The sequence below is a fragment of the Castanea sativa genome, chromosome 11 (assembly GCF_040712315.1).
Source record: "Castanea sativa cultivar Marrone di Chiusa Pesio chromosome 11, ASM4071231v1".
In the NCBI taxonomy this organism is placed as follows: Eukaryota; Viridiplantae; Streptophyta; class Magnoliopsida; order Fagales; family Fagaceae; genus Castanea; species Castanea sativa.
Genome location: NC_134023.1, coordinates 7,570,426 through 7,582,590, shown reverse-complemented (window position 1 = coordinate 7,582,590; position 12,165 = coordinate 7,570,426). Strand labels below are relative to the sequence as shown.

The window sequence follows — 12,165 nt, the reverse complement described above, 5'->3', positions numbered from 1 at the left end:
CTATCATGGCAACAAGCATATTCTCTGGTTTTTGGGCAGTAGTTTCCATGTCCAAAGGAGTGATATTTCCTTTAAAAATTGGTTTGACTTGCTCATCCTTGCTTACTGGATGTTGTCTATAGTCTAAACTTCAAGTGAATAATGTAGTAGTGATGGTACCATATGGTGTTTTTAGTAAATATTAATAACAATATATATCCTTTTCTGCTGCTTAGAGTCGCATATCTTTGATTGGTGTTAAAAAAATGTTATTTTGCCATTCTATTTGCTGCACTTTTTTTTGATAGACTTTAGTACTGAACTATGTTAGGATGCCATTTCTTCTTTTGTTATATATATAGTTGCTTTCATTTAAAATTCTATGTTGATCATACAATTTAATTAAATGTCGCTGCCATCAAATCATAGCATCACATTTCTAATCAGCTTATAATCTGGTTTAATTTTTGAGTGAGTTTTATTTTATTTTATTTTAATAATATTATTTTCCTTTTGGTACAGATGAAGATATCCCTCCGATGCAATTGAAAGAAGGTGTCTTTAGATGTATAATGCAGTTGTATGATTGCCTTCTAACAGAAGTGCATGAGCGCTGTAAGAAGGGGTTGAGCTTGGCAAAACGTTTGAATAGCAGTTTGGCCTTCTTTTGTTATGATCTTTTGTCCATCATTGAACCTCGCCAAGTTTTTGAATTGGTATGCTTTCTGCTGTATTTTAATGTTGCACACATGTATTTGTAAGAATTTACGATTGATCCTTTTGAATCTACTGTAGACCAGGAATGTTGAATGTGCTTTGAGAACTCTTTTTGATGATAAACATGGTAATGTATAAAAAAAAATACTCAGTAGTTTTGTTCATCATTTAGAAAATTAGAATTAGATAAAAGAGTAACTTTGGGAGAATTTAAGCAATGCCAACTTATCATCCGCTTTTCTGTAATAAATGGGGGAGAGAGAGAGAGGGAGAGAGTCACAAACTTCTCATAAAATGGATTACCATGCTTAAGGAATGCACCAGCAGTCTTGTTCTAAAAGTTGATGCAATACAGACATTGTAGCTTGGGTCAAATGACACCACTGGATATGTTCCTTGTATTACTCATTGTTACAATTAAGTGTGAATTGCACTGCAAAATACTTTGTTTTGCTGGTGCTGGCATTATTTCACCTCCGTATTTTACTTGGTGGTTTTGGGTGCTGTATTTAAATTGTGGCTGAATTCCAAATTGCTACTGTATAAGACATTGTTTTAATAGGGGCAACTGGAATTTATTTATGAGAGTGTGCTTAAACGGCTGATGATTAGCATTTGGGATGTTTAATTGAATGTTTGAGCCTTATCAATCCTCTTTATTTTGTTTTGTTTTGGGTTTTCTGTTTGTATATTTGTCTATTTTTCTCTCTACTAGCTACTACGATGAGGTGAAGACCAGTAAGCATGATGACCTTTGAGTTAACAAACAACACCAACTTATTAACATTGATAAAGAAACATACCTTAGTTGTAGGGGAATGCAAAGTGTGATTTGTACAGCCGTACTAAAGCAGTAGGGCTCTATTGGCCTGAAAGTGGTGGACTTTGTTGTTGCCCGTTTTCTATATACTCTTTACACAGTTTCTTCTGTATGTTGCAGGTTTCCTTGTACCTTGACAAATTTTCTGGGGTGTGCCAAATGGTTCTGCATGACTGCAAGCTTACATTTTTGCAGATTGTATGTGATCATGACCTTTTTGTGGAAATGCCTGGGAGAGACCCTTCAGATAGGTAATTCATCAATGTGACACTTCTTCTTTGGTACTTCTTCACTTTTTATATAGATAACAGTGGAATTCTAGGTGAATTTAGCATCTCAAAGTAGCTCAAATTTCTGTGTAACTTGCTTATTTGATATTGTTTTGTGGTATAGTGTTCTCTGTAAGCATATAATTTCTGTAAAATAATATCAAACCAAACTTTGACATTGGAATTGATGATATTCTGCTTATTTAATTGATCCATCCAAGGATGCCTGCTGCTTTTCTCCAAAATCGCTGAAACCACACCATGCCACTACTAGTTGGAGCCTTTGGTTTGATCATACTAGAACATCTAGAGTTGTTTGGCTATAAGCATATTTGTAATGCTAATAAGCTCCAAAATTTGACAAGATTAAATTTTAGTATTAAAACAGGGGCATTTGACTTATTGAGTTCATTGTTTTTATACATTTTCTTTTTATTGACTTATTGAGTTCATTGTTTATATACTTATTGAGTTCATCTAGTATTATTGTATTTTATTTCAAAAAGGAAGGGTAATATAGAAAAGGCCATGAAATAGTTTACGCCTTTGCAGAAAATGGACATGTTTGCAGACATCCTATTAAGGAACGAAGGTTTAACAAAATATGTTGGAGGGAGTATAATGCTGTATTTTGTACAGAAGCTAGAAATTAATTATAGTTGTTGTGATTTCACATGCATGTTAATTATTTCTCAGATGTGTTGCTATCCTTCTCATAGATGTTGAAAATTAATTAATTATATATATATATATATTTTTAAATCCATTTATTGTTACAATGAAGGTTTGAAAAACTTGACTGTTGCATTACTGATAGATGTATTCCCATGCAATATCCAGAATAATGTTCCTTTATAATACATTTCCAATCGGTGTGATTCTTCCATTCTGAATTACAATATGTGTTAGATTTTATGGGATAGCTGACAATTCATCACCTTTAGTGTTTACAGTTGGCGTGCTTATGCTTCTGAGAAGAATGGAATGTCTTCACAATTTTCTTTTCCTTTTTTTTTTTTTTTTTTTTTTTTAATATCTTTATTTTCATTACTTTTTAAGATTTCAATCTATTTGGCTCAGCTACTTCAGGTGGTCTGTGATGTGTGCTTGACTTAAATGCATGTTCATGTCGTAGGAACTACCTTTCATCTGTCTTGATACAGGAGATTTTCCTTACTTGGGATCATGACGATTTATCTCTGCGGGCAAAGGTAAGTCTTAATTCAGATTTCTTGCATTGACCTTAATTTCATTTGATATATATGTATGTATCGTTTGAGAGGGTAGATGTATTTGTGTCCTGCACAATTTGCATAAATGTGACTGTTATTCATTTTTAGCTATGTACTGTATACTATTGTGGAAAACATGCACTTATTATTATTTTGTTATAATACTTGCTTTCTTGTGTGTAGGCGGCTAGAATATTAGTAGTCCTCTTGTGCAAGCATGAGTTTGATGCTCGATACCAAAAGCCTGAAGATAAGCTATATATTGCACAGTTATATTTTCCACTTATTGGACAGGTGTATATTGTTAAATTTTTGAAGCAGTTTATTTATTCATTTCTTTTTTATTTCTATTGAATATATTCCCATTCAAAATCTCAAATTGCATTCACTAAGTTTTAAAGGTAAATTATGCAGTTGTGATTGTACCACTGGCTGGGAATATTAAGGTTCCTCTCTGTTTTGGTATAGGAAATATATTTGCATATATGAAAATAAAAAACACCTCAAAGCTCTTTATCAAAGCTGTAGATTTTCTCACCTTAAAACCAATCTCTTTTCACCACCCATATGAAAATATTAAATTATAAGTAATAATGCCAATGCAAAATTATGTGTATCAATTCATGGTCATAGACCATGCAGTTATAGCAGAAATGAAACAATTTTGGGTAGTTGCTTTTGTAGAATTAATCTAATTTAATTGTAGCTGAGCACAAGTCAGTTAAAGTATGTCGAGATAAGTTATGAAAGAATTAAATAGTCTATAGTGTCAGCACATGCTTGCAGAATCAAGATGAGGAGATCAGCCTGGAATGTTTTTTTATTTTTTATTTTAAATTTTTATATTGGTATTAGGAAACTTTATTTAAAATAAAATGACAAGAAATGCCTAATAATTAAGACCTTAAGTCACATGAATCCAGAGTCAAAGGACGAAGGAAAAGGTAAATAGTTGAAATCCCTTTCATTCCCTTGAAGAGTGATGTCTGAAGATGCAATACACTAGTGAGTACAGGAACGTTATCAGCAAGCTTATTGGAACCTGCAAATAAAAATAGGGTTCTATCTCATTACTACAATGGCATAGGGATAAACTCTACAAATTAACCCATGTAACCATGCAATGACTCCCAAATTTGCTAAATATATTGATTTGCTAGCCTATAATATGTATGGCATGACTTCCAAGTTTGCTAAATTTCTTGATTCACCCAACAATTCTTTAAAATTTATATTGTTAAATGCATCAAGATTATTGTGTGATCGTAAATACATATTAAGTTAAAAGAAAATCTTTTTAAGACTGTTATAAGACTAACTCTGCTCTTTGGTACCAAGGTTGGGTTGTTAAGAAACAACATGTTTATAAAATGAGTGGCTGCAATGAGAATGTTAAGATGATTAGTGGAAATACAAATAAAAATAAGATTCAAAATGAGAAAATTCATTTAAAAATAGGAGTTTAAAGATAGGGGTTGCTTTATTGATGATGGGGGAGAGTTGCTTGAAATTGTATAGTCTTGTGTAGAGGAGAGCGATTAAGTTGATTTAAGTTGAGGGAATGAAAAAAAGATAAGAGGAAGACTTAAAATAGCAATATTAGAAGTACTAATAAAAAAATAACAGTACAAGTGGTAAAAAATTACTTGTCAATTAGGGAGGTACCAAAGAGTATAATTTTGGATGAAATAAAATGGCAAAAAAGAATACATGTGGCTGACCCTAATTAATTTGTTAAGGATCCATGGCCGACTCCAAAATTTTGGTCTAAGACTTGGTTATATTTTTTAATGTCATGGGTTGATTAAGGTGGTTCCATTACATTATATTATTCATGTTATCAACTTTGGATTGTACTTATAAAAAAAAAATGTTATCAACTTTGGATTGTGATTCTTCCTATTAAATTTTGTTAATTATTGATCCTGTGGTCTATGCAGATCCTAGATGAAATGCCTGTCTTTTACAACCTAAATGCCGTTGAAAAGCGTGAAGTTTTAATTCTTATTTTGCAAATTGTGCGCAATCTTGATGATGCATCACTTGTAAAAGCATGGCAACAAAGCATCGCTCGGACTAGATTATTTTTTAAACTCTTGGAGGAATGCTTAGTTCTTTTTGAGGTTGCTACTTTGTTCAAAACTTTACTTCCTCTTTGATGATGTGATTTGAGTTTGTCTGTCAGTTAATTTTACTTCTTGTTTTGGTGATCGCATAGCAACATTGATACTCTTATCATTTTCATCATCATTTAATTTTATATTTAAGTTTATATTTCATTTGTTTTAAGACTTTAAAGTTAAATTAGAAGTATGAATATTGTCTGATTTCATTAAGGCAAAACATTGAAGATAATAGAGTTACTTCCAACAAATTGTAGTGGTGTATATATATATATATATATATATATATATATATATATATATATTCCTTCTGGCTTGTGTGTTGCTACTTTTTCCAATTTTTAAAACTTATCTTGAAGAAGTTAGAGGGTAGATGCTTTTCGTTAAGCTTAAATTTTGGGTCTCAAAGAAGTCCACATATTACAGGTATTTTGAATTTCTTTTTGGTAAAATCGTAACTGTTTCCACCCTGTGGTAATGCTTTTGGAAATTATGTACTTTATTGTCTCTTTCATGAACAAAATATTTTTTAAGCTCTTTTTTTTTTGGGCCCTTCACAGTTGATATATGTTTTTGTATGAGTCCTTATTGAAGTTGCATTTTGTATCACATTTTGTTGTTCTGGCTCCTGCTCTAATTACATTACCCTTAAGACTAATTGTTTATTATATACTTTTACAGCATAGAAAACCTGCTGATGGCATGCTCATGGGCTGTAGTTCTCGCAGCCCAGTTGGGGATGGGCCTGCTTCCCCCAAGTACTCTGATAGACTTTCTCCTGCAGTTAACAATTATCTATCTGAGGCATCAAGACAAGAAGTCAGAGTAAGTTAATTTTACTGTTATTCTGAAAATCAATGTTTCGGTGTTTTGTCTATTATTTGCCTTTTGTTATTCATTCATTGATTGTAATGTTGACTTTACATCCATTGAATATTTACCTTCATCGGTCAGTACTTTCTTGGTTATTCTTTGTGCAATTTATTTATATTTATGATATAGAACATATTCATTGTATCCTCAATACGCCTTGAAACTCTAATGCAGCCTCAGGGAACACCTGAAAATGGTTATTTATGGCAGAGAGTGAATTCCCAATTAAGCTCCCCTAGTCAGCCATATTCCTTGAGAGAAGCTCTGGCTCAGGCACAGTCTTCTAGGATTGGAGCTTCTGCGCAAGCACTTCGAGAATCTTTGCACCCCATATTGAGACAAAAATTGGTACAGTTTTGGATAGAAAAATCGATTGCTTGTTTGATTGCTGCAATAGCACCATTTACTCCAAGAAATGACTATTATTTTTGTTTTACATTTATTGTAGCTATTTTAGAACACTGATAGTTTCACATTCACTTCAGGAGCTTTGGGAAGAAAACTTGAGTGCTTCTGTCAATCTCCAGGTTTTGGAAATAACAGAGAAATTTTCCATGATGGCTGCCTCCCATAGCATCTCTACTGACTATGGAAAACTTGATTGTATCACGGCCATATTAATGAGCTTCTTTTCCCGAAATCAGCCTCTGTCTTTCTGGAAAGCTTTGTTTCCTGTCTTCAACAATGTCTTTGATCTTCATGGAGGAACTCTAATGGCAAGGGAAAATGATCGTTTCTTAAAGCAAGTGACTTTCCATCTACTTCGACTTGCAGTTTTCCGAAATGAAAGTGTCAGGAAAAGGGCTGTTATTGGGCTCCAGATACTTGTGAAGGTATGCCCTTTGAAGTTCATAGATTGCTGCTTTTGTTCTTAACTTACATTATTTTATTTATATGTTTTGCAGAGTTCCTTCTATTGCTTCATGCAGACAGCAAGGTTAAGGGTCATGCTGATTATCACATTATCGGAGCTGATGTCTGATGTGCAAGTGACTCAGATGAAGCCTGACGGAACGCTAGAGGAAAGTGGTGAAGCACGACGGCTTAGAAAATCTTTGGAGGAAATGTCAGATGAAGCTAAAAGCCCCAACCTATTGAGGGAGTGTGGACTTTCTGATAGTGCTCTGGTAACAATTCCAGAAAGATCGGAAGAGAACAGGTGGTCCTGGTCAGAGGTGAAATATCTCTCTGACAGTCTTCTTCTTGCCCTTGATGGAAGCTTGGAGCATGCACTATTGGTAAGTTTTTAGCAATATTTGCATCAGCTTTGAGTTTGAGAAACAGTCAGAATAATTACTCAATTAACAAACACTATGCCCTGATCCTATTAGGATGGGAATGTTGCACTAATCAGGGTTAAGGGTTGATACCTCACATCCCAAGACAAGACTGACATCTTTTTTAAACTTCTGTTTTACATTCTTGCTTTCATTGTAACTGGCACATCTTGTGTGGACACATAACATTGCTTCTAATTCATGGTGGGAGATAAGTCTTACAGAGCTGCTTATTTCCATATATTACTTTATCTGGGTTTGTAATTTTATCAGTAGGTTATAGTATAAGTATTTTTGCTTTGGCAGAGTTATGTCTTCTTTCACCAAAGTTAAAGTAACCTACAGACACATGTAAAGTTGGACACTTAAAAGGACACATTTCCTAGAAGTACTAGTAACTTTGACAGTTTACATGTACTTGAAACAAATTTAAATATTCTTAAAAATCCTTTCTATAAAGCCCCCCTTCCCTCGCCACTCCTTACCCCGCACTTCCCACCTTAAAGTAGGCCTGTGCCAGGTATGCTGGAATGGCGAGGGATCAATTGAAAGAGGTGGCCTGATTCTCTACTCCATTGGCACAGGGATGGGATTTTGTTTGGGCAAGTGGCAGATATAGATTTGGGGAATAGGGTTAAGGTCAAGGTAGGGTCTTTGCAGTGCCAACCCAATAGCTTTTAGTGAAATTTATGTGGATGTTTGATAGAGTGCTTTTGAAACATGAGGTAAGTTATTATTACAAATACAATCATATTTGACAACTGCCATGGAGTGGGTGCTGTGGGATATTGGGTTGATAAGAAAGAGAGGAGCTTCATACACACACAGACATATCTTTGTTACCATTACTCTTAAGGAAGTTTGCGCAAATTTGACAAATGGGATTGAATGAATTTTTCCAATTTTGAATGTGGTCATGACTTTCCTCCTACTTTCTTGTCCTGATGAGTAAATGTTATTGAACTAGCAAAAATAATACTATCATTTTCCCCCTTCTTTCACAGGGATCTGTGATGACTATGGATAGATATGCAGCTGCTGAAAGTTTCTACAAACTTGCGATGGCATTTGCGCCTGTCCCAGATCTTCACATAATGTGGTTGCTACATTTATGTGATGCACATCAGGAAATGCAGTCTTGGGCTGAAGCTGCCCAGTGTGCTGTGGCTGTTGCTGGTGTTGTGATGCAGGTAGTAAACTGTTATTGGGGCTTGTGGTTCAACCACCCTCAGTCCTTGTATGGAAAGTTGACCTTACAAAATCTGCCTAACTATTTCCCCATTTTCTCATCTTGTACAGTGCGGAGCTGTAAAATTGACTTCATGATTTGCTTACTGTTGCTTAAATATTAACTGCCTTTTGCTCATATGTCTAATTAAATTTACTGCAGGCCCTTGTAGCTAGAAATGATGGTGTTTGGAGCAAGGATCATGTAACTGCTCTTCGTAAAATTTGCCCAATGGTGAGCAATGAGATTACGTCAGAGGCTTCTGCAGCTGAGGTAGAGGGATATGGTGCTTCGAAGCTCACAGTTGATTCTGCAGTGAAGTACCTTCAGCTTGCTAATAAGCTTTTCTCTCAAGCTGAGCTCTATCACTTCTGTGCCAGCATTCTTGAGCTTGTAATTCCAGTTTATAAAAGCAGGAGGGCATATGGGCAGCTGGCTAAATGTCACACATTACTCACTACTATCTATGAATCAATTCTTGAGCAGGAATCAAGCCCAATTCCATTCACTGATGCCACATACTATAGGGTGGGATTCTATGGTGATAGATTTGGGAAGCTTGATAGAAAGGAGTATGTATACCGGGAGCCCCGTGATGTTCGGCTAGGTGACATAATGGAGAAACTTAGTCATATATATGAGTCTAGGATGGACGGCAATCACACTTTACACATTATTCCAGATTCGAGACAAGTGAAGGCAGACGAATTACAGCCTGGAGTCTGCTACCTGCAGATAACTGCTGTTGATGCAGTAATGGAGGATGAAGATTTGGGAAGTAGAAGGGAACGGATCTTTTCACTTTCCACTGGAAGTGTCCGTGCACGTGTGTTTGACCGCTTTTTGTTTGATACCCCATTTACAAAAAATGGCAAGACCCAGGGTGGATTGGAAGACCAATGGAAGAGGCGAAGTGTGCTTCAGACTGAGGGCTCCTTCCCTGCCCTTGTGAATAGGCTCTTGGTAATTAAATCTGAATCTCTTGAGTTCTCCCCAGTAGAAAATGCAATTGGAATGATTGAAACTCGGACAGCTGCACTACGAAATGAGCTTGAAGAGCCTCGCAGTTCTGAAGGCGATCAACTCCCTCGTCTCCAGAGTCTACAGAGAATTCTTCAAGGCAGTGTTGCTGTTCAAGTAAGTTTGCTAAGTTCGGTTTTTAATTTCTGTTTTCTGTAGTCAGTTTTGACAATATATATTGCTGACTTCCAGATTCTGAGTCATTAGAATTACCTTATGCCCATTCTTTTTGAAAATGCGCTGTAATCAAACTTATGGCGTTGCTTGTTATTTTCTCATTCCTCTTGGCCAACTACATGTGCAGGTGAACAGTGGAGTCCTAAGTGTGTGTACGGCCTTCCTGTCTGGTGAGCCTGCAACGAGGCTGCGTTCACAGGAATTGCAGCAACTCATTGCTGCACTCCTTGAATTCATGGCTGTTTGCAAGCGGGCCATTCGGGTACACTTCAGGTTGATTGGAGAAGAAGACCAGGAATTCCACACACAGCTTGTGAATGGATTTCAGTCCCTCACTGCAGAGTTATCTCATTACATCCCTGCCATTCTCTCAGAGCTTTGACAATGTTGTAGCATTATTTGTTTTTGGTTCTGCTTGATGTGTCCATATTATTTGTTTTCTTATTTTATTATTATTTTTTTCAATGATGTACAAATATGTGTATACTAACTGTAGTAGGTGATGGTTAGAAAATGAAAATTGCTAGTCTCTCTCTCTCTACAGAAAATACCCAGTCGGTGGGATAGTAAAATTGCAGCCGTAAATTTTGCTGATATCATATTTTGGTGGGATAGAAAATACCTATTTGCTGGCCATTGGACATGTTGCGATGCGGACATGTGTCCAGTCTTTGTGTCCAAGACTGGACACGTCCATATCCTAATGGGTCCAGTGGCCACTGGACACAAGCCGGACCTTACAAAGAAAGCTTAAAACAAAAAATTGAAGTGCAAAAGTTGTTGCAATTTTATCTCTCACATTGCATCTTCCTTCGTTATTTTTGTCGTACTGAGTAAACCTTCCTCTTGAATCTATTTTGATTATACTACGTCACTTAACGATGCATCACTTGTCAACTCGTGGCAGCAAAGCATCGCTCAGACAGACTAGATTAATTTTCAAACTCTCGGAGTAATGCTTAGATTTTTTTTTTTTTTTTTTTTTTTTGTGGAGGTTGCTGCTACCTTGTTCAAAACTATTCCTCCTCTTTGATCATGTGATTTGAGTTTGTGGGTCAGTTAATTTTACTTCTTGTTCAGGAGATCGCATAGCTATGTATAGTATGTTGATACTCTTATCATTTTCATCATCGATTATTTTCAATTTTATATTTTAAGTTTATATTTTATTTGTTTTAAGACTTTAGAGTAGAATTATATGTATGAATATCGTTTAATTTTCATTAGGGAAAAACATTGAAGATGATACATTTGCTTCCAACAAATTGTAGTGGTATTCTACCAGCAGCAATTGATTGTGGACAGGTATAAAATTGTGTTTTATTTGTGATAATATCAGGAATTTATCAGCAAATTCGATGGTTCTATCAATAGGATGGATTTGTACTTTAGGTAACCAAGGAAACAAACTTTTGTTTGGAATAGTTTGATTTTCTTAGCAAAAACAGCAAAGACCATTATGTTTAATGATATCAAGAAACGAATACAAATGTTTCCTAAGTTTATCAATAATCTTTGAGTAGAGGACATCATCAATATATCATACTAACTGTACTAGGTAACTCTTCTTTTACCTTACCAAGCAAAAAGATGAGGCAGGCTATCAGTGAACTATTCTTTCCAATAAGGTTTCAGGCTATCATTACGAGGCATAACTCTAGAGATGAAAACGTCTTTTTTTTTTTTTTTTTTTGGTTGCCCACAGTGTATCCTCAAGGCTTTCAACCAGAGACTAATCACTGTTCGTGCCGGGAGAGCCCTACGAAGGGGTAAAGCACTGGCCCAGGAAATTCTTTTCAAAGTGCAGGTAGCAAGACTCGAACTAGGGAGCACACCCAGTCGAGCCCAGTACAAGCACTTTGAGACTGAGAGCTCTACCAACTCAGCCAACCCCCTGGGTTAGAGATGAAAACGTCTTGATACCATCTATAACTAGATATGGTAGGACATTGCAAGTTATTTAAATAAACACTTACAGGAAATAGAGGTAGAAACAAGTTTTTCCAAGCAGGAATGGAAATAGAGGTAGAAAGAAGTTTATCCTATGCTAAAAAGGAGCTAGGAACTTTTTGTGAACAATATGACTTTGATCCGTTAGTTTTTTTTTTTTTTTTTTGACTTTTTAGACTATCATTCTAAAAATATAAGTGTAATAGAGAAAACGATATCATGGACGATGACAGACAATTATGAAAAGGTGTACTAAACTTATCCACCATTTGAGTTAGTTATATTAAATCAAAGTAGTGGAGTCCAAGTGTCAACTACTCCTATTAAAAGACCTAGTCTAAGTAGGAATGGATGAAAAATACAAGATTAAAAGCTAGGAAAGTAAGGGGAATCTTGGGAGAATATAGAAGCGTAGAAAATTGAGTTCTAATAACAATTTAAGCGTAGTAGCATTTTCATGGGCAATATTAGACACTAATTGAATGGTGAATAGTGAGTAG

General features: G+C 35.5%; 1 protein-coding gene across 3 annotated transcripts in view; it reads left to right on the top strand.

The window, feature by feature from the left end:
- LOC142615684 (guanine nucleotide exchange factor SPIKE 1-like) overlaps window positions 1-10,244 on the top strand; it is a 29,848-nt gene extending 19,604 nt beyond the window's left edge. The window contains exons 19-30 of one of the 3 annotated variants that reach the window (XM_075788443.1): window positions 502-695; window positions 1,637-1,767; window positions 2,921-2,996; window positions 3,201-3,311; window positions 4,958-5,140; window positions 5,822-5,959; window positions 6,188-6,361; window positions 6,499-6,846; window positions 6,919-7,251; window positions 8,295-8,480; window positions 8,681-9,655; window positions 9,843-10,244. In XM_075788443.1, the coding sequence (XP_075644558.1) occupies window positions 502-695; window positions 1,637-1,767; window positions 2,921-2,996; window positions 3,201-3,311; window positions 4,958-5,140; window positions 5,822-5,959; window positions 6,188-6,361; window positions 6,499-6,846; window positions 6,919-7,251; window positions 8,295-8,480; window positions 8,681-9,655; window positions 9,843-10,097 (3,104 nt within the window). In that variant the 3' untranslated portion in view covers window positions 10,098-10,244. Of the gene's footprint in view, window positions 1-501; window positions 696-1,636; window positions 1,768-2,920; window positions 2,997-3,200; window positions 3,312-4,957; window positions 5,141-5,821; window positions 5,966-6,187; window positions 6,362-6,498; window positions 6,847-6,918; window positions 7,252-8,294; window positions 8,481-8,680; window positions 9,656-9,842 lie in introns of all 3 variants that reach the window. The other 2 variants (XM_075788444.1, XM_075788441.1) reach the window with 2 other exon arrangements.
- The last annotated feature ends 1,921 nt before the right edge of the window (window positions 10,245-12,165 follow it).